Below are 26,874 nucleotides of genomic sequence, written 5' to 3'. Positions count from 1 at the left end.
TACAGTATGTACAAAGTTAGAAAATAACCGGAAATGTTTGATAAAAATACATCGAATTTTTTGTTGTCATTCAATCTGAAGAGTTGTCTCATTTTTCTCATCACCATATAGTTTATATAACGCAGTCACCCACAACGTGGCCTTTGATGTACTTGTGTTGTTTTTATCTGGCATACTGTTTTATTAGACAATCAAGCCTGCTGACATTGCCACTGTACGTAAACTCGGCAAACCTCCGCATCTGATTATGAGAATCATGGACTGTGTGCTCATCCTTTTCCAAAAGAGGATAAACTCCGTTGAACAAGATCCGGAACGTCCTTGCGTACGTCCATCATGGAGTGAGGCGCTTAAAATGATGAATAATTCTGGCTTTCTCGGGAGTCTTCTCAATTTTTCAAAGGTTTGTTTCTCAATTGATAGAACAATTCACATATCGAATCTTGTTTGTTGGAATTATTAATGACTAAATAATCGTAACCTTTTTGTGTGCATGGTGAAAATGCTTGCTTTTATGCTAAAAAGATATTTTTATTGGTTAAAGGACTCGATCAATGAAGAGACAGTGGAGCTTTTGGCCCCATATCTCGACATGGACGATTACCACTTAGAATCAGCAAAAAAAGTTTGTGGTAATGTGGCCGGACTTTGCTCATGGACTCAAGCTATGTCTTTCTTTTACGGAATTAACAAAGAAGTTTTGCCTCTGAAGGTAAAAGAATATGAATAGCAAATTGAACCTGATTACCGTAAATGCCGCCAGTTTCATAAAATACAAACAAAGAAATAATTTCCATGTTATTTTAACAGGCAAACTTGATCGTTCAAGAAGCCCGTCTGACAAAAGCGAACTCGGATTTAAACGAAGCTCAGGCAACTTTGGACGAGAAAGAGGCAGAATTGCAGGAAGTGCAGGCACAATACGACAGAGCGATTTCGCACAAGCAAGCTCTGATTGATGACGCAGAAGCTTGCAAAAGAAAGATGGTCAATGCTAGCGCCCTCATTGAAGGTCTTGGCGGAGAGAAGGTAGCCGATCAGAAATTTATGAACAAGCTTGTAGCGTCATGTATTTGATTATATTATTACTGGGTTACCGTAAAATTTTTATTTTATTGTGATTTTATAGTTTAATCTGCTGTGACGTCATCACTGCGGCTTTTATACATAAAACATACAACATTTTATGTTTCTATATTGTGACGGACAAAGTGAAAGCTTGAACTATGTCTGCAATATTGTTTTTTTCGTAGATACGATGGACGGCTGCTGGGAAAATTTTCCAGGATCAAATCAATAAATTGGTAGGGGATGTACTCTTGGCAACAGGATTTCTTTCGTACTCTGGACCTTTCAATCAAGATTTCAGAAATAATCTCCAAACCGCTTGGAAAACAGAAATGTCCGTCAACAAAATTCCTTACTCTGACGTAAGTTTTATTACTGCTAAAACTACTCCAAGTCTTATTTATATTAAAAAAAAAAAAAACGCTAAGTATTTTATTCATCACATCCGAGGTGCTAAACTGCGTTTTAGCGAGCTCAGTGGAAATTTTTCACTCAAATATAATTGTCATCAGCGATTATTAGAAAAGTAACCGCTCAGTATTAAAGATTGTATGCCAGTATAGCAAACATTTCTATACAATTTTTACCTGATGATCGTTTTCAGGATATCAACTTGATTTCTATGCTTGTTGACAATGCAACCATTGGAGAGTGGAATCTTCAAGGTTTGCCCAACGACGATCTTTCCGTTCAAAACGGCATTGTTGTGACCAGAGCTACCCGATTTCCGCTTTTAATTGATCCTCAAGGCCAAGGAAAGATCTGGGTCCGCAACAAAGAAAAAGAAAATGAACTGCAGGTTCGTTTAGTCTTTTGCAGTCGATTTTATTTGAAAGTATTCAAAGAAACAAAGTTGATCTGACCGAGGTCACATAAATTACAATTTCACATCTGTTCTAACATTTAAATGTGATAAACAATCGTCTTTTTGCTCATGCCTTATCTTTTAGCTAGGGCGGAAGTCGGTTTGACATCTATCATCAGCACTCTACTGTGTCTTCGACAATGTATTAATGGACATGCTTGAAAGTGATCACGAAGATTAGCTTCCTTGCCTATCCGTTTACTTAATCTATACCTTTAATCACTGGGCATAAGCCTGGATACGACAAAAATAACTTTTAAAATTTCTTTCGACTGTGCTTGCCACTCAGATAACAACCCTCAACCACAAGTACTTCCGAACCCATCTTGAGGATGCGTTGTCTCTCGGTCGACCGCTTCTCATTGAAGATGTCGGGGAAGAATTAGATCCAGCACTTGATAACGTCCTTGAACAAAACTTCATCAAGTCTGGGTCAACCTTTAAGGTAAATTAATTGATTTTCTAATGCACTTTCAAAACTATATTTTCTGATAAGGGCTCCATGGAAGCCGAAAACGCTCGATATATATTTTTTTATATTAATCGCTTTAGTGTCTCCATTACCAAAATTAAGTATTGTGTTGCTTACCTTCATAAGAAAATGAAACTGTTATGATTGATTACCTCATTTACTACATTTTATGACAGGTGAAAGTAGGAGATAAAGAGGTGGATGTTATGAAGGGTTTCAAACTCTACATCACAACAAAGCTCGCTAATCCCGTCTACACTCCTGAAATTTATGCGAGAACATCCATAATTGATTTCACTGTCACTATGAAAGGACTTGAAGATCAGCTTCTAGGAAGAGTCATTCTCACTGAAAAGCAGGTTTGTTTAATTTGCAATCCTCTGCTTTGTCTAAAAAATATCACTCTTCAACACGCTTTCGGTCCTTGCGGTTTCATACTTAATTTTTAAACACAAATCAGTGCAACCCACAACCAATATATGTATTATGTTTACAGCAACTGATCATGTATTTTTTGGCATTTGAGATTGCAGAGATGGTATCTTTGTGCCTTATCAGTGGGGGTGTAGTTTACTTTACAATAGACAATAGTTGCGTGTGACTTTGTGGCAGGTCTCTCAATTTCTCTCATTTGTAGGAGCTGGAGTCGGAACGGGTCGCTCTGATGGAGGAAGTCACTGCCAACAAAAGAAAGATGAAGGAGCTGGAAGACAATCTTCTTTTCCGACTGACGTCGACTGAAGGGTCTCTGGTAGAAGATGAGTCTTTGATTCAAGTTTTAAAGGTGAGCAACATAATAAACAAAACATTTTTTTAACGATATGTAATAACGCTTTCATCACAAGCTTTTTTTTGTAAAGATTTTGTTTATGTCTCTCGAACTGCAAGAGCTATGGCTTCGAAACTGTCACACGATAATATGAAGATTTGCGCATGTTTGTTCAGCAAATTTTGGTGCTCATATGCCTTCAAAATGGCGATAAAACAATTTTTTCTGGTAGTAAAATCTTGTTATTTTACAGACCACTAAAATTACGGCGGAAGAGGTCAGCGACAAACTGACCATTGCTGCCGACACAGAAGTGAAGATTAACACGGCCCGTGAAGAGTTCCGACCGGTGGCCACCCGGGGATCCATTCTGTATTTCCTCATCGTTGAAATGAGTTTGGTCAACGTCATGTATCAGGTTTGACAACAACTTTCAGACTTATCACACTTGATTTAATCTTATTTAACTTTGTTTTAAAGCTAAAGAACATCATGATACACCAGTAGCAGTTCAGTTTAGCTAAACTTTTGTTTTCCAGACATCCCTTCGCCAGTTTTTGCAACTCTTTGACTTGTCACTTGCAAGATCCAGCAAGTCTCCGATTCCTAGCAAGCGTATTCTCAATATTATTGATTACTTAACTTATGAGGTCTTTCGCTACACGACTAGAGGGCTCTATGAGGAACACAAGTTCCTTTACGTTCTTTTGCTCACATTGAAGATCGCTTTGAACTTGGGCCAGATCTCTCACACTGAATTTCAAACCTTTATCAAAGGTCAGTTGGCTTTCGTCACGTATTTATTCGTTATCAAGACTTTTATAGGGAAATTATGTACAACATTTTTTATATTTGACACCTCAGGTGGTGCTAGTTTGGATTTGAACGCTTCCGAACCTAAACCGAAGAAGTGGATACTTGACATGACATGGCTCAATCTTGTCCAAGTCAGCAAACTGCCTCAATTCTCACAACTATTGAATCAGATCAGCAGAAACGACAAGGTAAAGAAAGGATACGATTAAATATTGAATTGACATAACCCAAAAGGTTTTGCCATGAAGATGTTTCCTGTCATGCACAAGTTGTTACTGATTGTATCTTATATTCGTACATGCATTCTTTCCTGATATGTTTTATATTCTATTTGTCGATATTAGGCGTGGAAGGCTTGGTTTGATGAAGAAGCCCCAGAAGAGGCAACTATTCCTGATGGATACAGCTCATCTTTGGACACATTCAGAAAGCTTTTGCTTATAAGAAGTTGGTGTCCAGATCGTATCACAGCACAGGTTATATATTCAATACATGTTACTAAACTTTTATACTTGATAATGAGAGATCGTAATTTTTTGCAGAACACAAGCTGTTCCACCGCTTTTGTTTCGTTGTTCTAAACGCAACTTTGTCTTCACGTAGGCACGCCATTTCATCGCGTCGACGATGGGAGAAAAGTACTGCAACGCTGTGCTTCTAGACTATGAAAAGATGTTGGTGGAATCGGACAAGACAAGTCCAATGGTTTGTTTCCTCACAATGGGTTCCGATCCCACTGACAGCATTGAGAGGTTGGCAAGGAGCAAAGGGATACGTAAGTTATGAATTACAGACCTAAAGTTGGTACATGTTTAGACGTTTCATTTTCATAAGAAATTTGTCATTATGTGCTGTTATCTATTTAGCTGGGCTAACTAAAACAGCAAAGTAACCATGTTTAATGGTATAATTTTAGGGATGACTATGAGTTATTTGTGAAACAACAATTGAAAACAGTTACCATGATTGTATTGTATTTGGAAAAGGGTTAGTTAACAACCAATCTAGTTAATTACATTACTCTACTGAAGCCGCCACTAAGGAAATTGCTTTTCGTGATCAAACAAAAGTTACTTGTGGTCTATTTCAATGAGTATCAAAGCGTGACGGTAATAATTTTTTGCTGAAGACTGATTTGGATAAAGGCTCAGCTTGGAGTAATTGACGTAGCACAAACACTTTCGCAGCTTGATTTTGAGAAACACAATTTTTCTTCTATTTTAGCCTGTCGACCCATTTCAATGGGTCAGGGTCAAGAGGTTCACGCCAGAAGATTGCTCAGTCAGAGCTTTGGAGACGGTGGATGGCTCTTGCTTCAAAATTGTCATCTCGGTCTAAATTACATGGACGAGCTGTTAGAACAAGTAAGATGTCAGAGCAAGATGTTGCTATGTTGTGGAACACCACTGTGTACAACCCAGACATCAAAATCCGTCATTTTTACATTGATTCAACGTGTGCAGACGTTAAATGTAAATGCCAATGACATTGACAAAGACAGTGTAAAAATGACGGATTTCGATGTCTGGAAATACATGTTTAAAATCAACAAAGACAACTTTAATGCGTTACAGAAACCTGAATGCATCAGCTTCAAAACCGAGTTTTCCTATTGTTCCCATGTAGCATCAACCTAAAAGTTTGCCATTGATTGCAATCCGATGTGAATTTCTATTTTTGATGTCTTTATTCTTCTTCAGGTTCAAACAACTGAAAACATCAATGATCAATTCAGAACGTGGATCACCGCTGAAGTTCATCCTAAATTCCCCATTAATCTTCTGCAATCTTCCATCAAGTATACCAACGAACCTCCACAGGGGGTCAAAGCTGGTCTCAAGAGAACTTATTCCACAATTACCCAGGTATATATTAGTTGCATGCACTGAAAGCATGTCAACATGTTTTGTACATTTTTTCCCACTCGGCTTGCTTTTATTAAAACTTGAAACCTTGAATAAAATGAATAGTTGAATTACGAATTGGCTAATGCTTTCATATGTTCTATGCAGGAGTTCCTTGACATCTCCAACATGCCGCAATGGAAACCAATGCTTTTCAATGTTGCTTTCCTTTACACCACTGTACAAGAACGTCGTAAGTTCGGTCCTTTAGGCTGGAACATACCCTATGAATACAACCAAGCCGACTTTTCTACGAGTGTCCAGTTTATTCAAAACCACTTGGACGACATGGATGTCAAGAAGGTATAGTACTACTGAATCATTCTAAACTTTCTGCAGGTGGAAGCTTCTCTAGCTTCTCAGATTTTCTTAATTTGAACAATTTAAATGTATTGGATGTAATCGGATATAAAATGTATAAGAAGAACAAAACATTTTTGTGCTGAAAACTAGAGCAAAGTGTGTTGTTAAGTTTTGCAATCGGGCTACCAAGACGCCAATATGTCAAAATAATTTAATAAAAAGTATCGTTCTCAAAAAGAAATAGAAATGTTGTTTTTATTTTAACTGTCATCATACTTAGGGGGTTTCATGGAACACGGTGCGTTACATGCTTGGTGAGATACAATTTGGAGGGAGAGTCACTGACGATCTTGACAAGAACTTGCTTAACACTTACTGCAAGGTCTGGTTTGGAGAACACATCTTTTCAGACAAGTTTCAATTCTACAAAGGTCAGACTAATTCTTGTTCCGTATGTTATGTTGTGAGCAGCCGTCTACAGGCCTAAATGTCCATGAGCTTTACTGTATTTATTGGGATGTAGACTAAACGTCCACTTTTGTTTGTAAAGTTATTTTCATACCATTCGGTTCCATAAATTTAGTAATGATCACGTAGATTTTTTTTTGGTTAAAACATTAATCAATCTGTTGTTACTCGTAAGTTTTATGGTAGTAAAGCATAGAGCAATGCAATGTAAAGTTATTTAACTTAGTGAAATGTAAGTAACATTGCAAAAGTGATCCTTGAGTGAACTCTTTCAAAAATGTTGTACTGTTTTTTATCCAGGCTATAGCATTCCCAAAGGAAAAACAATTCAAGAATATCACGCTTACATTGACAATCTACCATTGGCTGATACACCAGAAGTGATGGGTCTTCATTCTAATGCTGACATCACATACCAGGTGGTTTTCGCAAACGAGTTGTAACCTACAGTAGAGAACTTTCGCAGTGAGCCGAAGTATATGGATTAATTTCTATTAGTTTTCAAATCTACGGTTCATTTTTAAGAAAATTTCTTTCTTCGCAGACAAATTTTGCCAATGCAGCTCTGAGCACGATTGTCAGCATCCAACCGAAGGAATCGAGCGGGGGAGGAGGAGAAACGCGAGAGAGCGTCGTCTTCCGAATGGCGGACGAAATGTTGGAAAAGCTTCCTGCCAATTTCTTGCCGCATGAGGTGAGCACAAGCTGAACTTCCATCTTTCAGTTTTCGCCTATAACTTTAACTTGCATGATTGTTTCGACATGTAATCATAAATAAATGCACACGAGAATTTACACTTTTAGCGTGAGCATGCCAATCATTTGTCATTAAACATACTGCAACCACAGCTCACAATTTTGTGGTATGCATCAGCACAACGCATATTTTTCATTTATTAACAATTTTTTGTTACAATCATGTGATTGTTCTATCATCAGTAGCTGGTTGTCTATTGGTGTGACATAGTGGAGATGTAAAGCGCAGCCTTAAAGTGACGCTCGTTTGAACTTTTTGCTATTCATCTTTCCTTCAAATCGAAATTCAGCATTTTTGCGTTTATTCTTAAAAACGTTTGTTTTTCTTAACGAAAGCAGCTGCAACATGTCATTCTTCTTAATATGTTTCTCTTTATAAGGTGTGCGTTCTACTGAATTAACAAGAGAAATGTATCCTTAATCCTTATGCAAACAAATAAATTCGTTGTCTTCAGGTCAAGGCACGTCTGCAAAAAATGGGAGCAATCCAGCCAATGAACATCTTCCTCAGACAAGAGCTGGATAGGATGCAGAGGGTAATCAGCGTTGTCAGGACGACGTTGGTTGACTTGAAGTTGGCGATTGATGGCACCATCATCATGAGCGAGAACCTTCGAGATGCTCTCGATCAAATGTACGATGCCAGAATTCCAAACCTTTGGCAGAAGGTAAGTTTTATCACAAATATCGATTTGTCGAAGATAGAATGAAGCAAAAGAGTTTTAAATCAATTAGATTTCAGATGCTGACATGACAATTAGCACTTATTTTTTTGCACTGCACGAAAGCACGTTATCTTGAGTTCATACGTTGCGTTTTGAGTTGAACACATGACTTGACATCTTGGTGTACACGTTTCATAATTCGATGCTTTTCTTAAGATATCTTGGGAGTGTTCTACGTTGGGATTCTGGTTCACCGAGTTGTTGGAGCGCCACGCTCAATTCCATACGTGGATATTTGAAGGAAGACCGAACCAATTCTGGATGACAGGATTTTTCAACCCTCAGGTACACATCCAGTAGCATTTGCTTTGAAGTTTTCAAGTTTTAAGAACTGCTAAAAACATTTTATAACTGTTGTTTTGCCTTTGATTTTTCAAGTTCTTGGAATCTAAAATCAATCATAGCCTTACAGGCATCATTTTGTTTAAGACGTTTCAAATTGCTGTCAAGCTAGCGTTTTAAACGCCCAGCTGAAACTGTTATCAACCAGCTGGAAAACAAGATTAGCTGCTGTGTGGTATAGTCTTAATTCCGGAGGTTAAAATTTATTGCTCTTGAAGAGCAGACAGTGGAGCTAAATTGCAGAAGTTTCTTCAGTGCAAGCTAAAATGTTGTAACAGAAAGTGACGTAATACATATCTTCAGGGTTTCCTCACCGCCATGAGACAAGAAGTAACTCGAGCACACACTGCTAAAGGATGGGCACTTGATGGCGTAATTCTTTACAACGATGTCACGAAGATGATGAAGGAAGATGTGACAGCTCCCCCACCTGCTGAAATAGGTCAGTAGCCTACGGAAGTTGTAATGGAGTTAGCGATATCGGAAGTTTGAAATGTAAAATTGTACTTTTAGTCTCGCTTTTATGCGATGTTTGAATCTGTTCTCTGAGGAAATAAAATGTTGGATATACGCACTGCCAGGTAAAACTTCATTCGGATGACCTTGACTGTTGCCTTTGTTTATCAGTATAAATATTGACCTGTGTTTTTTTACGAACTGTTTCTCTTCCAACAGGCGGAGTCTATGTTTTCGGGTTGTTTTTGGATGGGGCCGGTTGGGATAAGCGCAACACAAAGTTGATGGAACCTCAGCCCAAAGTCTTGTTCACGGCAATGCCAGTGGTTCACATCTACGCCATAAACACCGCTTCTCCCTCCAAAGACGACAAGAAGGGTGCCATCAACCTGTTCCGATGCCCAGTGTACAAGAAGCCTCGCAGAACCGATCTGACCTACGTTCTTCATATCCTTCTTCGCACTGTACAGGTTCCCGACCACTGGACATTGAGAGGGGTCGCTATCTTGTGCGACACCAAGTGAAAAGCATTGTTTTCTTTCAAGCACTCAATTGTACTTTTTTTTTTCTTTGCACAAAAACGCGTTTGAAATCTGTTTTAATCAAGAATGTGTAGCTAGTTTACACGAGATAATATTTTGTATTTATTTTGATTTTTCATGTGCTTTTTGAGTTTATATTTGCGATTCATGTGACTTCAATCGCAGGTTTGTCACGTAATTGGATGCAAGTGGTTCGGTTTATAAAATTCGTTAATAAAGTAATACATTAGAGTTGCAAGGAGTGATAATATCGTAAACACTTAATCAAGCCAATGTAGCCTAACATGGAAATTCTATTAGCCCAAACCCAAGGCTTCCCAAGTACCCCACAGCCGACATCAGTTTCATGCTGCTGGCCAGTTAAAAACGCTGCATTGCGTTGGCAACAGCGGTTGGTTGTTTCCACAATCAGTGATGATCGACCCGCTGTGCAAGGGCTAATAGATACGAGGATTGACTGCACTTTTTCGAACGTTTGTGGCTTAATGAAACAAAAGTGTTTAGGATATAAGACTGGACGTTCTATTAAAAGTATTTGCGATTGCACTTACAAAGCACAAGAAATAGTTATAATGCAGAATTACAATTGAAAGAATCACGTTTCTGTCACACGCAAGATTTCTTTCTTTCTGAGGATGTCGCATGTGAACAAACCTGCGAATTGTGGTAAAGTTTTCAGAGGACATAGAAATTTAGAAGATGTTGAGTTGACTCCAACTTATAGACTATTTTGCTCATTTGACAACAACGGCATAAGTTAAGGTCATCAGTTTCATTGTTATTTATTCAAAAGGCACAACAACAAAGATAAACGCCACAAATAATACTTAAAATTACAGTAGCCTACAACATCTAGTTAAATAACAAAGTTTTCACTCAAACGGGAAGTTGCATCGATCTCGCATTGACTATTTCATTCACGGAAAGAGAGAAGCATTTGTTTAAAGTGGCTTATAGATATTTTCACCGCCAGTGGAGTAACTAGAAGGTTGCGTCCAGAAAATAAAACAAAGTTGCTGCCCTTCCCAAATCCAACATGCTACAACTTCGATAATATATCCCGTAATCGTGATGAAAAGGGGGAAGTTGTACCAATGCCGGTCTTTGGGGTGTGCAAACCGTGCGATCGCACAGAGCCCGCAAATTAGGGGGCTCGCAATTTACTCAGAAAATGCAATAATTTCTAATGGAAAAATTTCAGTTCGATTCACAAGCAAGTACCGGTATCCTTGAAGTCAGTTGCGGATTCAGCTTTATTTCCGAAAAATGCCATGAAGAAAACATGATCCTGTCATGCTTTGCCACCAGACAGCACCATTTTACAGTAATATTCATACCCAAATTTTTGTTGAACATGCTCTCAGAAAGTACCAAACTCAAACTAATTTTTCAAAAATTTCTGGGGAATACCCCCCGCCGCTGGGTGTCGCTTTCTGCTAACACGCCGTCAAGCTTCGCCAGCCGGCCGTCAAACCACCCCTCTCCTTTTAAAATGCCTAGCTACGCTACTGAATTGGATCATTGTCATTGAGGCCGCAAAGTATATTCCGCACAGGGTCAAAATACCCTAAGACCGGCACTGGTTGTACCCTGCAAGTTACGGGCCTTGGCCACTTTAAGAAATCACAATTCGCGATGTGTCTACAGTCGCTTTGATAAATAGGGCGTTTCCTTTTAAATAATTATTATCTTTCAGCTCTTTATGAGCAACAAATTTGGGGTAACCAAACCCGAGGTTTGAATCGTCATTTGAATCGTTACTTGGCTGCAGGAAGTTTTTCCATGTGGGATCGGGAGTGAAACGCACAGTTATGTGACTACGCTTGGAGGAGAGCGGATCTCCTTGATCCAGCACGGTAAAAGTGATATCGTGCGAAAAAGGCCATTCAAGGAGGGAATCGTACTCCCCCGACAAAACTCGTATGTAAAGGGACAGATGAGAGTTAAGTCCGCTACCGTTTCCGTTCAGAAAGGCTGAAAGTTGGAGCTTGTATCCATAGCGATGGGTGTAAAATGGAGGACTTTTCACCTCGATAACCTGATCCTGTTGGGCCGATTGCAACTTTTGTGAGTGTTCCTTTATTTTCCACAGCAGTACTCCGCTTGTGTTCATCGAGAGATCGTTTACTTGCTTTTGGAGCTCGGTAATTTGTTGTTTTTGCGTTTTTACCAGCTCGATCATGCTGCGAATGTGAGTGCTGTTTGCTTCTGCTAGATGGCGATCAAGATGATACCGTGGACACTGAAACAAAAGTGGTACGTTGAAACTAGCCATTGGCATTTACCAAAATATGAAATCACAAATCAGTAGTGTTGGATGGTAGATTTCCTTCCATAAACACTAGCCACATTTATACTATTTCATCTTCAGATTAATCGAAATTTTATCATGGATTTATCGCCAGCTCATGCTTCATTTCAGTTTATTTCCCACGCTTCACACTATCTACTTTTCATTGGAATGGCAATGATGTAATGGCTATTTATGATAGACATCGATTGGTTTACTGACTAAAATCTTTTTCGAACAAAAGTTGCATCATTTTGTTCACTCAACGTCAAAACGCATTGAATATTTGAAACTTGTTTGGGATTAAGATGTGATATCACCTATGATAATTAGATGGTGATTAATAAATTTCAGGTAATTTCACAACACGGGCTGAAGTTAGTGAGAATATTTTGTAGAATACAAACGGCTTGACCATGATAACCACAAATATGTGCAAACAGCTTTACCACGTTGCATTATTGTTGAACCCAAATATACTTATCCCACACTTTGTGGGAATCTGATAAGCGAGATGTTTAGTGACAAAGCTGAAAGAACGAGGTATCTTGAACGTGGTTGCTTTTCGAAATTATTTTTTTTCACATCGCACACAAACTTTGCAGGATTATCTAAAGCCTGCAGCACTGGTAAAAAGACTACCAGATGCGGTCAGTAGCTAAGTTCTAAACTTCTAAAGTTTCGAATGTCAGCCCAAGAGCTGACAGTTTTTTGGCTAAATTTATAAAGATTGACATTCTTCCGACCGTAAACAATGGCAAATGAAGCAGAAAATAAAGCTTTCTGTTCAACCAAACGTAACCTTGTAGGCTTCTGCAGATCTCAAATTTGTGCATGGTTGGATAACTTGCGAAAAGTCTACTATTTATGTCAATATAGGCCTACATACGTGATTAAATTTTTATGGAAGTACATTAATTGCATATCGACTAAATAAGTTGTTGATGGAATATAATACAAAAGGTTTAATTTGAAAATTTCAGACAATTCTTACTACCAAGCCAAGTATTTCATTGTAGTTGCGGCCTCGTATTTCAAATATCAAAGAAATGTTGGGATAGATCTGGGATCTTACACTTATCCCCGAGTGCGGTCCTGGGATGGGCGATTCTAAAAATCGTACTGTTTCAAAACACACGTTAAATCAAAGTAGTTTTTAGTACAGGGGTGCTCAAAGTTTTGTAGCCACGGGCTACATTTCGCTATTCGCGCGTCTTGGCGGACCGTATTAAATTTTCTACTAATCTTTGTGCTGGAAATTCGGCCTAAGCTTAAAGATTGTATGTTGTAAGTTAATTAATCACGAAACGTTTTTGGTTATATCAACAGAACCCTTAGTTCTTTGTTTCCAATTTTCCAGTATTTAAACAATTTAAAATAACGTAGTAATCATATGTCAAGTGAGTGATAAGAGCCGTGGATTCTTTAATAATTCTGCTTCAAGTTATCGTCTATGATATCCATCACACAGCTTTCCCTGCATGGTCAACAAAGAAAGTTTTCGGTCCACTGTTTTTTAAACATGCGAACACGCCTTTTCTTACTCGTATGATTCCTCACAACGTTTGGAAATACGGAAACTATAAGCTGCAGCCTGTGTTGCACTAATATTAGTTTGACTTCAAAGCAAATATGCTGTAGGAAACACAACTTCTAACTTTGACAACACAAATGGCGTATAGCCTACCAGTTCAGGGTGCTTTTACGTAACAAAATAATTACAAACCAAAAGTCAATCATTTTGACTCGTTGGTCTAGCAGGCTAAAAAAATACCTTCATACTGCAGGCTATTGGGCTACAAGTTTTGGAATTCATACCGCTTCAACTGCAAACATTCAAAAAAGTCCGGGAAATTTGTTCACAGCCAGGGCCCACAAGAGGGGGGGACAACCGGTGCATTGCACCAGGGCCCGGTGAGTTCAAGGGGGCCCGAAAAAATGTATAAATTCACGCGCTAAAAAGGTTGATGTCATCGATTATGCATAAAATGGTGTTTTTATATTAGTTCCGTGTTTCGATTGGGCCCCCTCATGGGTAGCCTATGCCCTTTTTTAAAACTACAGAATTTTCAATATTTTAAGTTTAGGGGGCCCGAAAAAATGTTCAAATTAGAGTAGTTAGGTCAATTTTGTATAAAATATTGTTTTCATAACAGTTTCGTATTTTGATTGACCCATCATGGGCATTCCTTTTTGAAAATTCATCCTAAGTTTGCTCCCCTAGTCTCTGCAGATTTCAAGGTCAGAAATGGTACCCGGTATTGTATGTTAATGTAAAGTTGTATGCACAATTGCACAGTGCACACATATGCAATGTTATGTCAGCTATGCCGGAATAGTCGGATAGTAGGCTATTGCCATTTTTTCTTTGTGTGTAAGCTAACTGGTAGCCTATGCATCTGTGAATTCAAAGTTCTAAACACCACTACAATTCTGCACTTTTTGTGAAATAATGAAGTGGTAAACTTAATGTATTCTTTGTATTAATCTTTAAACAGATTTGATTTTAAAATAGAAACACTGTTCGAAACAACATGTGTGCATTGGCCTTGTAGATTAACGCGCATCGCAAATTTTGCTTGTGGTTTGTGAGATATCACGCGACATGTCGCGCTGAGGGGCCCGGCAGCAACATCTGCACCGGGGCCCGGCAGGGCTCTTGGAGGCTCTGAATACCAACTTTTCTTCATAAAAAGCGATATGACTTAAGGAGGCTATGAGCCTAAACGGTGGGGCTCACTTTGTGCACCCCTGTTTTTAGTATTTACCTTGTGTTTACAGCCAGCTTCCTTGAACGGACACACAGCAAGAGCAGACTTGCAACTTTCTTTTAAGTGAACTTCCAACTCCTCCCGAGGTATTTTCAAGACATCACATCGGTTTGGACACCCTACAGGATATCGTGGGCAGTTTCCATAATGAGTCTGAAAAGCACAAGATGTTTCATATACTTGCCACATAATTTTCTCATTAATTTATAGAAATTGAAGTTTTTTTAACGGTGCCTTTTCATGGTTAAACTGCAATAATAAAAATTAAACTGATTAAGTGAAAGCATTTTTATTTTTAAACTGAGGATGTCTCCCTCTTCAGAGTTATATCCAGGCAGCTTCGGATACTTTAGGCCTGGTCAGCGGTCACAGCAGTTGACAATGAGGAGCTTCCGCTTATTGGCACCATATTCCATCTCGGATTAGGTTGCATCTCTGAAAGGCTGCACTTGAGTGCTGCTGAAGTTTTTTTTACTTGAGTTTAAACGTAGTTACTTTATTGATATTACCGTTTCTTCGTTCACAAAGTCAATTGTGTGGCCACTGAGTTATCGGAGACGAACACTACTGTATTGCAATCACTAAGCAATTTCATACAAAATAGTGAACAAAAACAAAATACAATGCCTACTTGTAAAATGTCAAAACTGAAGTCTTTGGAACAGTGAGCGCACTTTGTTGGTCTTTTCGGGCAATCTCCACTTAAGTGACGATTGAGGTACTTCCTCAACATTTTGGCTCCGCATTTATTTTCACAATGCACACTCTCTAAAGGACATGATCCATTGTGCTCCTCCATCTAAAATGAAACACATTTGGCTCAGTTGAATTTTTTTTCAGTGATGAAACTTTTTCATGTGCTCACTACGGCAAAGTAAAACAGAACATTTGAATATGCGAGTACGAACGTAAAAGGTTGTCTGGCAAGCCTATGATGGCTGCACCAAAGAAACAAACAAGTGAAAGTAGCACCTGCTCGCCTGTAAAATTATTCGCACAGAAGTCGCAGACCACTCTTCTTTTCGAACATTCGTACTCCAGATGGTCTGCAAGGTTCATTGTGAACAATCGGACACCGCATCGGTTTGGGCAATCTTTTTCACTGTGACTGCACTTGTCTAAATGTACCTGAAATTTATAAGCATAAAACGAGGTTATCGTTAGTTTAAAAGACGATTCAACTCAACCGAATCGATGACATACTTTAAGGTTGTGAAGCTTCCCAGTCCATTTGCATCCGATCGAATAATTGGTGCAGAGAGTATTCATTTCCATGATTTCCGTTTCCAAGTCAGGATCCGGGTAAATCTAAAATCAAAATTATTGTAACAATGCACACCATCAGAGGCCATCCTATCATTTGAGCCGACGACTCGTGTACACTGTACAGGGTACCCGCACTTAAGTCAGTAAAAGTAGGTTTATGACCCAGTTGGGTGATATCAAAACCTTTTAAAGATTGTTCTTGTTTCTGCTTAGCAATCGGCATTAAAGCAATAAATCCAGATAAACTGCGGCTCTATGCGACTGCTACACTGAAACTGTCTGCCGTGTACACACATTTATGCCTTTATTTCAAGGTAGTTTGGGTTAGTTGTGCAATTATTAAATACATTTTAGCTTCTTGCTTGCAAATCGCTGATAAAAATTTCTAAGACTTTAGTTTCAAATTTTAGATTGTATTGAACGGGTGTTTAGGGTAGCTGTTTGGGACCTCATACACGGCAAAGAGTACCGGAACAAAAAAACGTCATTGATATCGATTTATTCAACAATATTGACTTAGAAATATCGCAGTGTCTCTCTATCACAGTGGACATTGAGTGCGCTACTGTACAACCATACTATCATTTCACAAAACGGCTCATGCCGATACATTATGCACCGTCAATGTTAGTGAGCACTTCAAAAATAAATTACCGTTTATTAGTCCGAAGCTTAGACACTACCCAACTTTGCAAAAAAGCGCCACTCTCTTTTGCGTGTTGTTATTTCAGCAAACAATAATGATAATCAAATCCACAATGGCATGGATTCAATCATACGCCAAGCCGATATAAAGACCTTACCGGAGATATGTCATCACCACAAAAAACACGTATGATCTTTATCAGCAGACAGGCCACTGTAACGTTATTATGACCGAAAGATGCGTTAAATTTACGTACTGTTTATATCAACTTATTACCTTCCGTCAAAGCAAGATCTAACAAAATAACACACCGCATGACGCATTGCGTTGATATTTCAAGAATCGAAGAGAAGCAGGTTTGAACTTGCCTGAAACTCTACCTTCGTGCAGTGAAGCAGAAACCATAGAAATTATTCATTTAAGGGGCCTGCAACCACTGAACTGTAGCTACATATCGGTCCACGAGGCAGTGGCCACCAGATTGCTCAAAAATAATTATTCTGCATCATTCAATTTTAAAAGAATATATCTGCAATGTTGATATTCAGAACAGAGCTGTAAAACTCATACAGTTAAGTCCATTACTTCGTTTATTGATTCATTAATCCACTCCATAGGAACAACCACCTCGTGTAAGCATCATCTATTTGCACTGATTTGTAGTGAAACAACGGTTGCTGGACCCTGGTTAAATTTAAGTACTTTTTGCATAAACAAAATGTCACATCATTTATCAAATTCGAAGGATAACAGACAGACCAAAATGTCAAGAGACGCGTAAACAGTGCGAGCCAGGAAGAGGGCAGAAGAAAATTTTTTTTCATTTTTTGTACTTTTGAATAAAACTGGTTGCTGTAAAATTTGTGTTATGATTGAAAAATAAAATTTGATTGTGGGAACTTAGTGTTGCGGCGCTTTGGACCACACATCATTTGCGATATGCATTTAGACTGGCAAAGCAAGAACCCAGAAATCAGATCGACTAGTTCGAATCTTGCTATTGTGGCCTTAAAAACATTTGTCGACAAGAATGTCAAGCATATACAGGTAATATAGTTTCGGGAGAAAGTTTGCTTTTTTATACCAAAGACAGGCAAGACACAACAATACCACAGGGTTGAGCATTACAACAGTATATATTTTACATATTTACAAAATAGTTTAACATTCAAACGTTTTCGGCTTAACCTAAGCCCTCATCAGGAATCTGAAAATATTAATAAAATGCAATAAATTTCAACTTCTTGAAAGTAACTAGCTTTTGCATTTTATTAATATTTTCAGATTCCTGATGAGGGCTTAGGTTAAGCCGAAAACGTTTGAATGTTAAACTATTTTGTAAATATGTAAAATATATACTGTTGTAATGCTCAACCCTGTGGTATTGTTGTGTCTTGCCTGTCTTTGGTATATACAGGTAAAGTTGAAGCAAGGACCACTAAAAGGATTGGTTTAATGATCGGTTTGCAAGCTACAGAGTCAAAAGCTACGAAAATAAATCACGATTGCAATCACTGCACAGTGCACACATCCGCAAGTTTTTTGTAATTGCAAGCTGACGAAAGGGTGGTTATCATTATTTTCACTACTTTAGTAGTAGCCTACTGCCAAGTTAATCCCTAAATGAAACATATCAGTTTGTTAAAATGCTTGGTTGCCAGACTACAATTAAATCAATGATTCTGTGTTATTAGCACCAAGGTCGAGGGCCCAAGAAAGTGAACTATCATTTATGTGACTGCCAAAACAAGTTTTTCAAAAATAATCCAATTCAAAGAATAAGTAACACGATCTTTATTTGAAGTACGCCGCAGTAGTAAGTTTGTGTGCTCAAATAAACAAGAAAGCATAAAACAGGTGTCTGATAAATTAAATATACTTGACAGTCTACAATAAACGTCATCTGTAGGTCAAGCTGCAGGAAAATAACGCAGTAGAGGTCTAGAACAAAACCTACAGCACAACCCAGCTGGTAAAAGTTGTGAACATGGCAACGTTTGCAGCCTGGGGAGGTCTTACCTTTGCATAGTCTAGCGACAAGCGGTCAACTGGACAACTGAAGACTCCTTCTCTGCAATAAAAGTTGCAACGTTATGTTCAGTTGTGGAAAGTTCCACTTAGATGTGAGAATAGTTTAACTTTCTTGCAATCGGTAAATGACAGCAAACACTGTGATTGTCATTACAGAAAAGCCGTTTAATCACATGAAACTTTCGCATAATCTGTAATGACATGTCTAAGAATATTGCATGTAATCTCTAGGCGAATGTTTGTGTTATTGCTTGTCAGAAAGTAAAAAGCATGTTTTTAAAACAAACAGTTGACTTTCCAACCAAGAAACAAGACAATTTGTTTATTTAAACATTGTCTCTCATGACCCATGCATAGATTGCATTCTTGGCAGTCAGTTGTGCCATAGAAGATGTTTAAAGCAAATAGTGAATTCGATCCTTTAGTGAAAAACGCTTTCAATTTTTCTAACCTACTCGTACAGAAGCACGAAATAATATTACACACAAATAAAGAAAACATATTTGTCTGACAATAAATTCATTAGAGATAAGATTGTCCATAATACTGTATTTCTAACGCTTTTTTATGGTAGTTTGGTGAGCCAGATGGCTTAGTGCAGTGTGGTATAACAAAAATCAAAAATTACAATCGTTTGTTGAAATATGGTGTAGAATCTTCCGGATCACCAAGAAGGAAATGTAAAAATGGATGCACTGCACTTTATCACAACCAATGACGTATCAACTTTTCGACATTCACACTGACTTTGAACTCGATAGAAAAAAAATTAAAAATGTTCATAGATGTGAACTATAAATACTAGACAATAACCAATATTCTGCTTAAACAATTTGTTTGGAAACCTGTTTGATGAAGTCGAATTCATAGTTATAAATTACGAAATTGAATGGTGCAACAGCTTCTGTCTGTAAGTAAACGCATAGCCGTAGAAAATGGGGGGGGGGGGGCAGGGCGGTCACTTCCCCGCTGAAGAAAATCGTCGCAAACTTGGGCAAAAATATCCAGTTATTTGGGCCAAATCAATCCTACCATGATGTTTCGACGTCTCACCAGTTTACAAACTTTACATAATTGTTATAATTTATGAGATACATTGATATTTTCCAATGAATGTAAAATGTATTATTATCGATTTTAGAAGCTCTTGTATTTGAGATTGCAATGTGGACTAAATGTTAAACTTCGACTCAGTATCTGCAAAAAATAAATGTAATAGAATGCAATTGGCAAGCAGACGTAAAGTTATTACAGATATTCATTTGGATACTAGCTTACATTTTTTCATTGGTACAATTTTGAAAGCCTACTGGATAGATACTGGCAACCTTATGAGGTTTTTGTTTTGGCCTCGGACTCCTTTCATTACAATTTATGAGTAAACGTACAGTGGAATCATACACTTTCAAGTAATTCAGGAAAGTTGACGGCATTTGCATTTGGTTTTACAGCCTCTGGCAAAAAATTGCACCAGAGCATTAAAACCTTAAAACGTTCAAACTTCAACTGAGGACAAAGTTTAATGTTTATGTGACAAAAATGTCATCTGATATCTGTGATGCTGCATGCAGTAGAAGATTTATGTAAACTCAATGGGACAGATTTGCTGCTTGGGCTTAGATTTTTAAATATGCAGCGGTAAATCGGTTTTCAAATGTTACTTCCCAGACAGCACATCAGTCACTTTTTACATTGATTCAACGTTTACAGACGTTGTAAAATGTAAAAACGACTGATTTGCTGTCTGGGTACAAGTTTGTACACCTTCAAACTGCCACATGTTGATGTTTCTCAACGTTCCTTGTGTACAAAATACAAATAGCGGAAAAGTTAACTGCCTCACTCATTCCCAGGTAGCAAACCAGTGCAAATTGTGTGTGGACGTTGAATCACTGTAAAGGACGCAACAATTTGCTAGCTAGGTTTGCAGACAATGACGTAAACATCAAACTTAAAACAAGCAACTTTTCTCACAGTCGGTTGATATAGCAGACGACAAGTGGTAATTTTTGCAAACCTCGAAAAAAACTGAGGCATTGGATAGTTTAAAAATATTAATATAACAGGGAACGAAGAATTCCACGCTGACACCCAATAATCTGTTACGTCACTGTTTCATTTTTGTTGGCGAAATAGATTGACTCAATTTGTCAGCAAAATATTTCTTCAGGTCTGCAAGAAATAGATCTCTACTTTCAACAAAGCCTTTAGAAAATAAAAAACAATGTTCAGTTCAGTTCAGTTCAGTTGTTTTTTTATTTCTGACCATCATATCAACACAATACACATCAACATAGCAAAGGCCAAGAAAAAGGTAGAAGTATGTTATTTTTACTTATTTAAACACTCGTTCAAATATACAGTAAAAACATTTTAGCTTGATCAAACGAAAAAAGACCCAAGCAAGTTTGGAAATGCGAACAATACAAAGAAAAAGTTAACATAACATTGAAGTATGGCAATCGATTTGTTTACCGGTCAATGCTATGTGAGGGGCTGGCACACAATTTATGTCAATAAACGTAGAAAACACATACGAATGTTAGACTTGATTTATCGCTCAACTTCTTTTGTGCTTCTGGGTTAACTATGTGTTTATCAACGTGTCTGTGATTTGATGAAAACTCGGATGGTATGGCATGCAAAACCTTCAACTTTTTCATAGAGATCGTTAGTTATGATATCACTCAAAGATGTTAGAATGAAGAAAATTCTTATGTGCAAATAAAACGAAAGAAGCCAGTCAAAGAAAGCGAAGTTGAGGCTTGAAAGGAAACCTTGGTTCAGGGGTCGGGAACCTTTATAGGCAAGAGAGCCAAAAAAGCTATATGTCTTAAATTGTATTTTCGTGAGAGCCATATAGTTTTTTAACACTTTATACAACTAACATGTAGTAACAACTGGTGAGTTGTAAAAGTGGGGCCGCGTGTTTGCTGAAGACGAGAAAAACAGCGCGAAGTCTGGGGAGCCTCCCCTGAAAAATTTGGAAAGTTACATTTAATTTGATGCATTCTGAGCGTATTTTCAGCTCTAAATTGTAATGAAAAGTTACGATAACACTTTTGCGTCTTGAGCTTAAGGTTAGATCTATGTGTGAGCCAGATGCCGTCATCAAAAGACTGTGATTTATTTATTCTCAAGTGAGCGTACGATACAAGGTGTTATTTTCTTGGAACAACAACATATACAGGAAACCTAAATAGTGAATTAGTGGAAGTTTAATCATCTATCAGACACATATTAACCCCAGACTACTTCTACTGTAGACTTTGGTTAGTATAAATGTAGTTACTATAAAAAGACAAAAGAAACTTGATATATGTTAGGCATATTTGCGGCAGGAATCAACGTTGTCTGTTGACCGCACTGTAAACAGAAATGCCTTAAGAGGACTTACAGTGGCGCAATAAGTTGGCCCCACTTCAAAAAGATTTAACTCATAAAGATTAATGACACTAATTTTGCCTTTCGGCGAAAACTTGACACAAAATACAAACAATTCGTTTACATTGAAAGTCGGCGTTGGATCAAGTTCGTTTTTTTTTATTGCAAAAAAGGATTAGTTTGGTGGCCGGGATAAGAATGAAAAACCGGAAAATGAAAACTGCACAGAGATTGCAAAAACATAAGCAAAAAGGCAAAGCAGTTGAAGAAAAGCTCTTTTTTAAAGGCTGTAGCGAAGTCAAAACTTTCAAGTTAAAGCATGAAAAGCTTTGCTGCTAATGCAAAGTGTTTTTTGCTTGTCGTATGCAGGCTTACGCCCGGTGGTTGAAGATTTACATTAAGTGGAGGGAAAGGCAAGCAAGCGAACCTTTCTGTCCACCTTTAAACATGGCTCAGTGTTCTGGTAGAAATACAATTGCATGCTTTTGAGCGGTGTCGAACCTGCACTTTTCGATCGTCGCACCAAGACTCACACCACTTGGCTCAGCAGCCAATATTTATTGTTGTCTGATTAAATATTTTGTTAATTTTATGGTCATGTGTGACCGCTAAAACAGCCAAGGAAATGAAAGTAGATTTAAGTTGAATTTGCAACTACAGTACAGTAACAGAACATTGTTGTTAAATTGGTAGTAACTATGACTCGATATACAAAGCGCTATTCATGAAAAATAAAAAGGAATGACTGTCAAAAAGATGCAGCCCTTTGCTTCAGTTTTGTTTGAAACAAACTCAACTTTTCATCAGCATTTTTCGAACCATATCCAGATAAGCATCAATTACGGTTCCAACTTTCAAAATCACAGAAAAGTAAAAATAAAGTACGGTAATCTTATTTTTATTATCAAGATTATTGTATATAAAAATATCAGGAAATTATACCTTTATCAGGCACGATAGTAAGTGACAAAAAAATTTAACTACATTAGAATACACTCCGAATTCGAGTATTTACCAAGTCCAGAAAGCGTAGTTAAACCCAATGTATTGGCACATCTGCTATATTGTCTACAAGTCCACTCAAGTACTCAGTAGCTTAGAAGTGTAAAAGCAGAGTGAACGGAAGGGCAATTTCAAATCCTTTTTTCCCCAGTCGTTTTACAACATTCTGTCTCCAAACACAGTGAAACCGTTTCACAATTATCACAAGTTGACCGTTTCATCGGGTTTGCGTTAATGTAGATTCGGTCATGTCAATGTAATAATACGTCGGACATAAACGTCTGTAATGAAAGCCAACCAAGACAAAACGTATGTTGCTCACATTCACGTCTGAAATGAGCTTTGGCAGGATGCCGGGTTTTGCCACTTTTAAAAACTGGCAAAAAACCACCAAAATGTGTAAAAATACCAAGCGAACTACTAATCAAGTTTCCGGAGAAGAACAAAAGAGCAAAATGAAACTTGTAGTCAAAACTCATATTAAGGTGGAGAAAAACTTAACAAAATAACTCCTAGGCACTAATTACGAGGAAGCGAGACCATTTACAAATTTCTAATCCAGTTTAATGAGATGATGATAGGATGAGGAAAATAAAAATGTAAAAAACTTTTTGATCAAACAAATTCCAACATATATTGACATTGACTCATGTGAAAGAACAATAGAACCGACTTATTTGCAGAGAATCCACTTTTGCACAAATTTCATATAAAAAATATTTGAATGATCTTTATTTTTTTCTTAAACATAAAAGCTATGGTCAGAGTTAAAGCGAGAAAAGCATCTTACTTTACCCAAAGTGCACGCAATCAGTTCAGTGTAACACCTGAACTATTCAGCATAATTTTTATTTTAAAATGCTACTCATGTCTTTGAATAGGTTAGCCTATCTGTTTAACTGTTCAGTCGGCAAAAACCGCATAAAAAATACTTCAATTTCGCAACCACAGAAACTACGTAGCAAGCAATTTTTTTAACTTTTGGTAGTATTAATGCGCAATTTAATAGCAGTCAACCCGCTTCTTTTTTCTAGCCTCAGAGGTATAACCGAAATAAACGCTTAATTTGTAATAACTTGCAGCTGTATGTCCTAACTTGCATTGAGACTGCTGCAAGTCCAGCATTCTGTGAGAAATTGTTCTGTGATGTTGAAGCGATTGGCAGCAAAAAACCACCAGGCTTAGCTGTATTTACAGCAGACAAACAACGCAAATCACTAACCTGATGACAAGTTCGCCAAAGGCATGAATACCATTCATTCGATAACTAAGGTAACACCATAAAACTTAAAAGCATTATTTTTGGGTGGGGTAAATGGTTTGAAGTTCCGGAATTCAACGTTAAACGAGTTGCAAGTGATCTCATTAAAGCAAGTGGGCTAAATTATATTGACAGAAAGTAGCAACTGTTTGACCATTGCATACAAATTTTCTTATTCAATCTAATAATGTTTGTTGGCAGCATTGATCACATTTTCTTCTCATTGCAAGTATATTTTGCACACAAGTTCTTATCACTTGAAAAAGATTTGAATCTGAAACTTTGCCGCAAATTTAACTTCAAAACAAATACCGGAAGGCTGGTTTATATTCCTTCTTTCGGGTAGCCAGCACCCTACTGCACAATTTTTTTGTGTTGCTTTTTATAATTTAAGCCCATGAACTTAGTCATTTATTCTTGCAAACATGAACTATTACCATGATATGGTGCAATTTTCCAATGTATTTTCATGAAGTTGACAAAATTACTTCTGCATTAACCATTAACGTCGTTGACAAAAGTGCTCATTTGCAGAGATAGAGATATTTTTATAAGCTTCACCGCTAAACTATGGTGCTGGTGTTTCGCGTATGCTTTTTAGTTTTAGCTCAAAAAGTACTAATTAAGTCTCACCAGTGCTCGGATAATTTGTCACCAAACCAGCAATCTCAATCCTGTTTACATTGATTCAACGTCCACTGGTGTGGAACCAACACAACACGGACTGATTTTCAAGTTGCAAATGTTACAATCATCAAAAAAAAACTTGCACCATATTCACATCATGCTAACAAATTATACGGTAGCTTACTACATATTGGATGAGGAATATGATCACGTAATACCGATATCAAAAACATTTTTTAAAGATATGACCAGAAATATCAATAACAATGATAAACAAGCAAGTGTTACTCACCCAAGATAGTCTTGAAGGCATGTATCACAGAAGCGGTGTCTGCAAGCGGTGATTTGTACCGGGTCACGCATTGGAAGATGACACAAAGGGCATTGAAAGCGCTTTCTTATCTTATCTAAAAACTTGGTTTGATAACCAGGCATCTTGCGACATCAGCCTCACACTTTGACCTGATTAGAAGGCAAATGCATTTTTTTCTGCTTTACGTGATTGAAATATGAATAAGCACTCTGCTTTACAACATCTCATATATTATTATTATTATTATAAATCAAGTAAAAAAGCAGAATTTGCAAACGTTTATAAAAACATCAACTAACTACAAGTTTGTAGGCCTATATACGATAATTGGAGTATAATAATGTTATGATTTATTGATAGTTATTTTACAACAGCTAAGATTTTTCACTGATCCGGACAACGTGCCAATTTACGCTGGGGAAATTTCCGCACTTTCATGTTTTGGTGATGCCCCTAACTAACGGCTGGTTTTAAATTCTGTGTTCTCGTTGCAGCAAAACCCCACGTCTGATTAGAGTTTGCAAGACCAAAAATGAAGTCAGTCCCTGCCCTTACTACATGCAGTGGTAGGAAGACCAACCAGGCAGCACCTCACTTTGGCTTTGGCTGTCAAAAATTATACCAAGGTTACAGTTTACAGAGTTGGACCTAGAACACCGGATGCTAAAATCTTGAGCAACTCATTTCGGAAACGCTAAGGTTCTTTAAACTTCACATCACTTTCGCATCTCTGCAAATGACTATGAAACTGCACCAAAAATATTTCACCGAGTCCGAATGCCTTTATTGACCGTTTCCTACTCAGGACAACAAACTACTTCCGACTTCACAGTCCCAAACAAAGCTAAATAAAACTCCTCTAAATTGACAGGTAATGTCTCTAACAAATGAAACTGTAATTTTAAACCACTAACAACTGCACCTCACGTACTGCTGTATTTGTCAACCCTGGAGGCCTGGACAATTTACTGATTACATTGTTGACGAAGCGTTCAGCGCACAAACGTAAAAAAGACCATGTCATTGAAATTGCTACAACTGCAAACTTTCAATCTCGTCCTTTTTAAGTTACCATACCAAGCACATCTGAAGCATTGGCTTTTTCGAAAACTACAATGAATGCAAGCAGATATACACTTCAACCTGAACCGAACAAGTCAAGCACCTTGGAACAAGTGCAGAAAACTTGAAAATGCGATCACTTTTGGCTGTCGATAAATTTATTGCTCCTTCAAAAAAGAAAAAAGGGGCCGCGACCATCCTCTAGCAAAAACTACTATTGAATCATTCACTACTCCCAATAGCAAAAATCCGTCATTTTTACATTGATTCAATGTCTGCAGACGTTGAATCAATGTAAAAATGTTTAATTTTGTTGTCTTATCGCCTTCGGCTCTGGGGCTGCGTAGATTGGAGCTCGATTCCGGGTCGGGTCAAAAAGCAGATTTTAAAAACGGTACCGATTCTGTTCTTTCTTGCCTAACGCAGTGAGAATAAGTCGGGTAATAATGTGATGACATCGTAAACCTGATATGAAATTCAAAGTGAGCCCTGTCGCTAAAAGACTTTAGCTGTTGTAGAGCGACAATAAATGAAACCATAACACTGGACAGTGGACAACCAAAAAGCTATTTTGCTTTTTTTGCATCGTTGTAGCCAAAAGAACATGTTTGCAAATACAATTTTTCTTTTGGAACCTGGAAACAAAATTATTTTTTTGTAAGAAAAATTACCCCGAAACGAAATGTCTTAATTTAAATCCTTCGCTACCAGGCATGAGCCAAAACAAAACATAAC

General features: G+C 37.7%; 2 protein-coding genes across 2 annotated transcripts in view; one reads left to right on the top strand and one right to left on the bottom strand.

Annotated features, from left to right (window-relative positions):
* LOC145775069 (dynein axonemal heavy chain 5-like) overlaps positions 1–9,717 on the top strand; it is a 42,181-nt gene extending 32,464 nt beyond the window's left edge. The window contains exons 66-88 of the mRNA XM_082586265.1: positions 188–403; positions 545–712; positions 811–1,029; positions 1,254–1,430; positions 1,673–1,867; positions 2,223–2,378; positions 2,582–2,764; positions 3,043–3,189; positions 3,428–3,592; positions 3,714–3,951; positions 4,039–4,178; positions 4,335–4,466; positions 4,594–4,765; positions 5,215–5,354; positions 5,691–5,855; positions 6,003–6,197; positions 6,478–6,628; positions 6,966–7,084; positions 7,210–7,359; positions 7,877–8,089; positions 8,303–8,431; positions 8,792–8,930; positions 9,164–9,717. Of these exons, the coding sequence (XP_082442391.1) occupies positions 188–403; positions 545–712; positions 811–1,029; positions 1,254–1,430; positions 1,673–1,867; positions 2,223–2,378; positions 2,582–2,764; positions 3,043–3,189; positions 3,428–3,592; positions 3,714–3,951; positions 4,039–4,178; positions 4,335–4,466; positions 4,594–4,765; positions 5,215–5,354; positions 5,691–5,855; positions 6,003–6,197; positions 6,478–6,628; positions 6,966–7,084; positions 7,210–7,359; positions 7,877–8,089; positions 8,303–8,431; positions 8,792–8,930; positions 9,164–9,468 (4,014 nt within the window). The 3' untranslated portion in view covers positions 9,469–9,717. The remainder of the gene's footprint in view (positions 1–187; positions 404–544; positions 713–810; positions 1,030–1,253; positions 1,431–1,672; positions 1,868–2,222; positions 2,379–2,581; positions 2,765–3,042; positions 3,190–3,427; positions 3,593–3,713; positions 3,952–4,038; positions 4,179–4,334; positions 4,467–4,593; positions 4,766–5,214; positions 5,355–5,690; positions 5,856–6,002; positions 6,198–6,477; positions 6,629–6,965; positions 7,085–7,209; positions 7,360–7,876; positions 8,090–8,302; positions 8,432–8,791; positions 8,931–9,163) is intronic.
* A 533-nt stretch (positions 9,718–10,250) lies between these two features.
* Positions 10,251–25,208, bottom strand: LOC145775723 (TNF receptor-associated factor 4-like). The gene is made up of 7 exons (XM_082587080.1): positions 25,057–25,208; positions 18,479–18,530; positions 15,751–15,855; positions 15,520–15,675; positions 15,179–15,346; positions 14,545–14,700; positions 10,251–11,728 (listed from the first exon to the last, which is right to left on the bottom strand). Exons 1-7 carry the CDS (start codon positions 25,197–25,199, stop codon positions 11,102–11,104), a joined length of 1,407 nt encoding a protein of 468 aa, XP_082443206.1. The 5' UTR covers positions 25,200–25,208; the 3' UTR covers positions 10,251–11,101.
* Between the last annotated feature and the right edge of the window lie 1,666 nt (positions 25,209–26,874).

The sequence above is a fragment of the Aplidium turbinatum genome, chromosome 8 (genome assembly GCF_918807975.1).
Source record: "Aplidium turbinatum chromosome 8, kaAplTurb1.1, whole genome shotgun sequence".
Classification (NCBI taxonomy): domain Eukaryota; kingdom Metazoa; phylum Chordata; class Ascidiacea; order Aplousobranchia; family Polyclinidae; genus Aplidium; species Aplidium turbinatum.
This window is presented reverse-complemented; position numbering and strand designations above follow the sequence as displayed.

Excerpts from the sequence above, each read along its gene's own strand:
- LOC145775723 (XM_082587080.1), bottom strand. The coding sequence starts at position 25,199 with ATGCCTGGTTATCAAACCAAGTTTTTAGATAAGATAAGAAAGCGCTTT. Across the intron at positions 18,531-25,056 it reads TGCCTTCAAGACTATCTTGG|AGAAGGAGTCTTCAGTTGTC; the intron begins GTGAGTAACACT and ends CTTTTATTGCAG. Across the intron at positions 15,856-18,478 it reads TGTCGCTAGACTATGCAAAG|ATTTACCCGGATCCTGACTT; the intron begins GTAAGACCTCCC and ends TTTTGATTTTAG.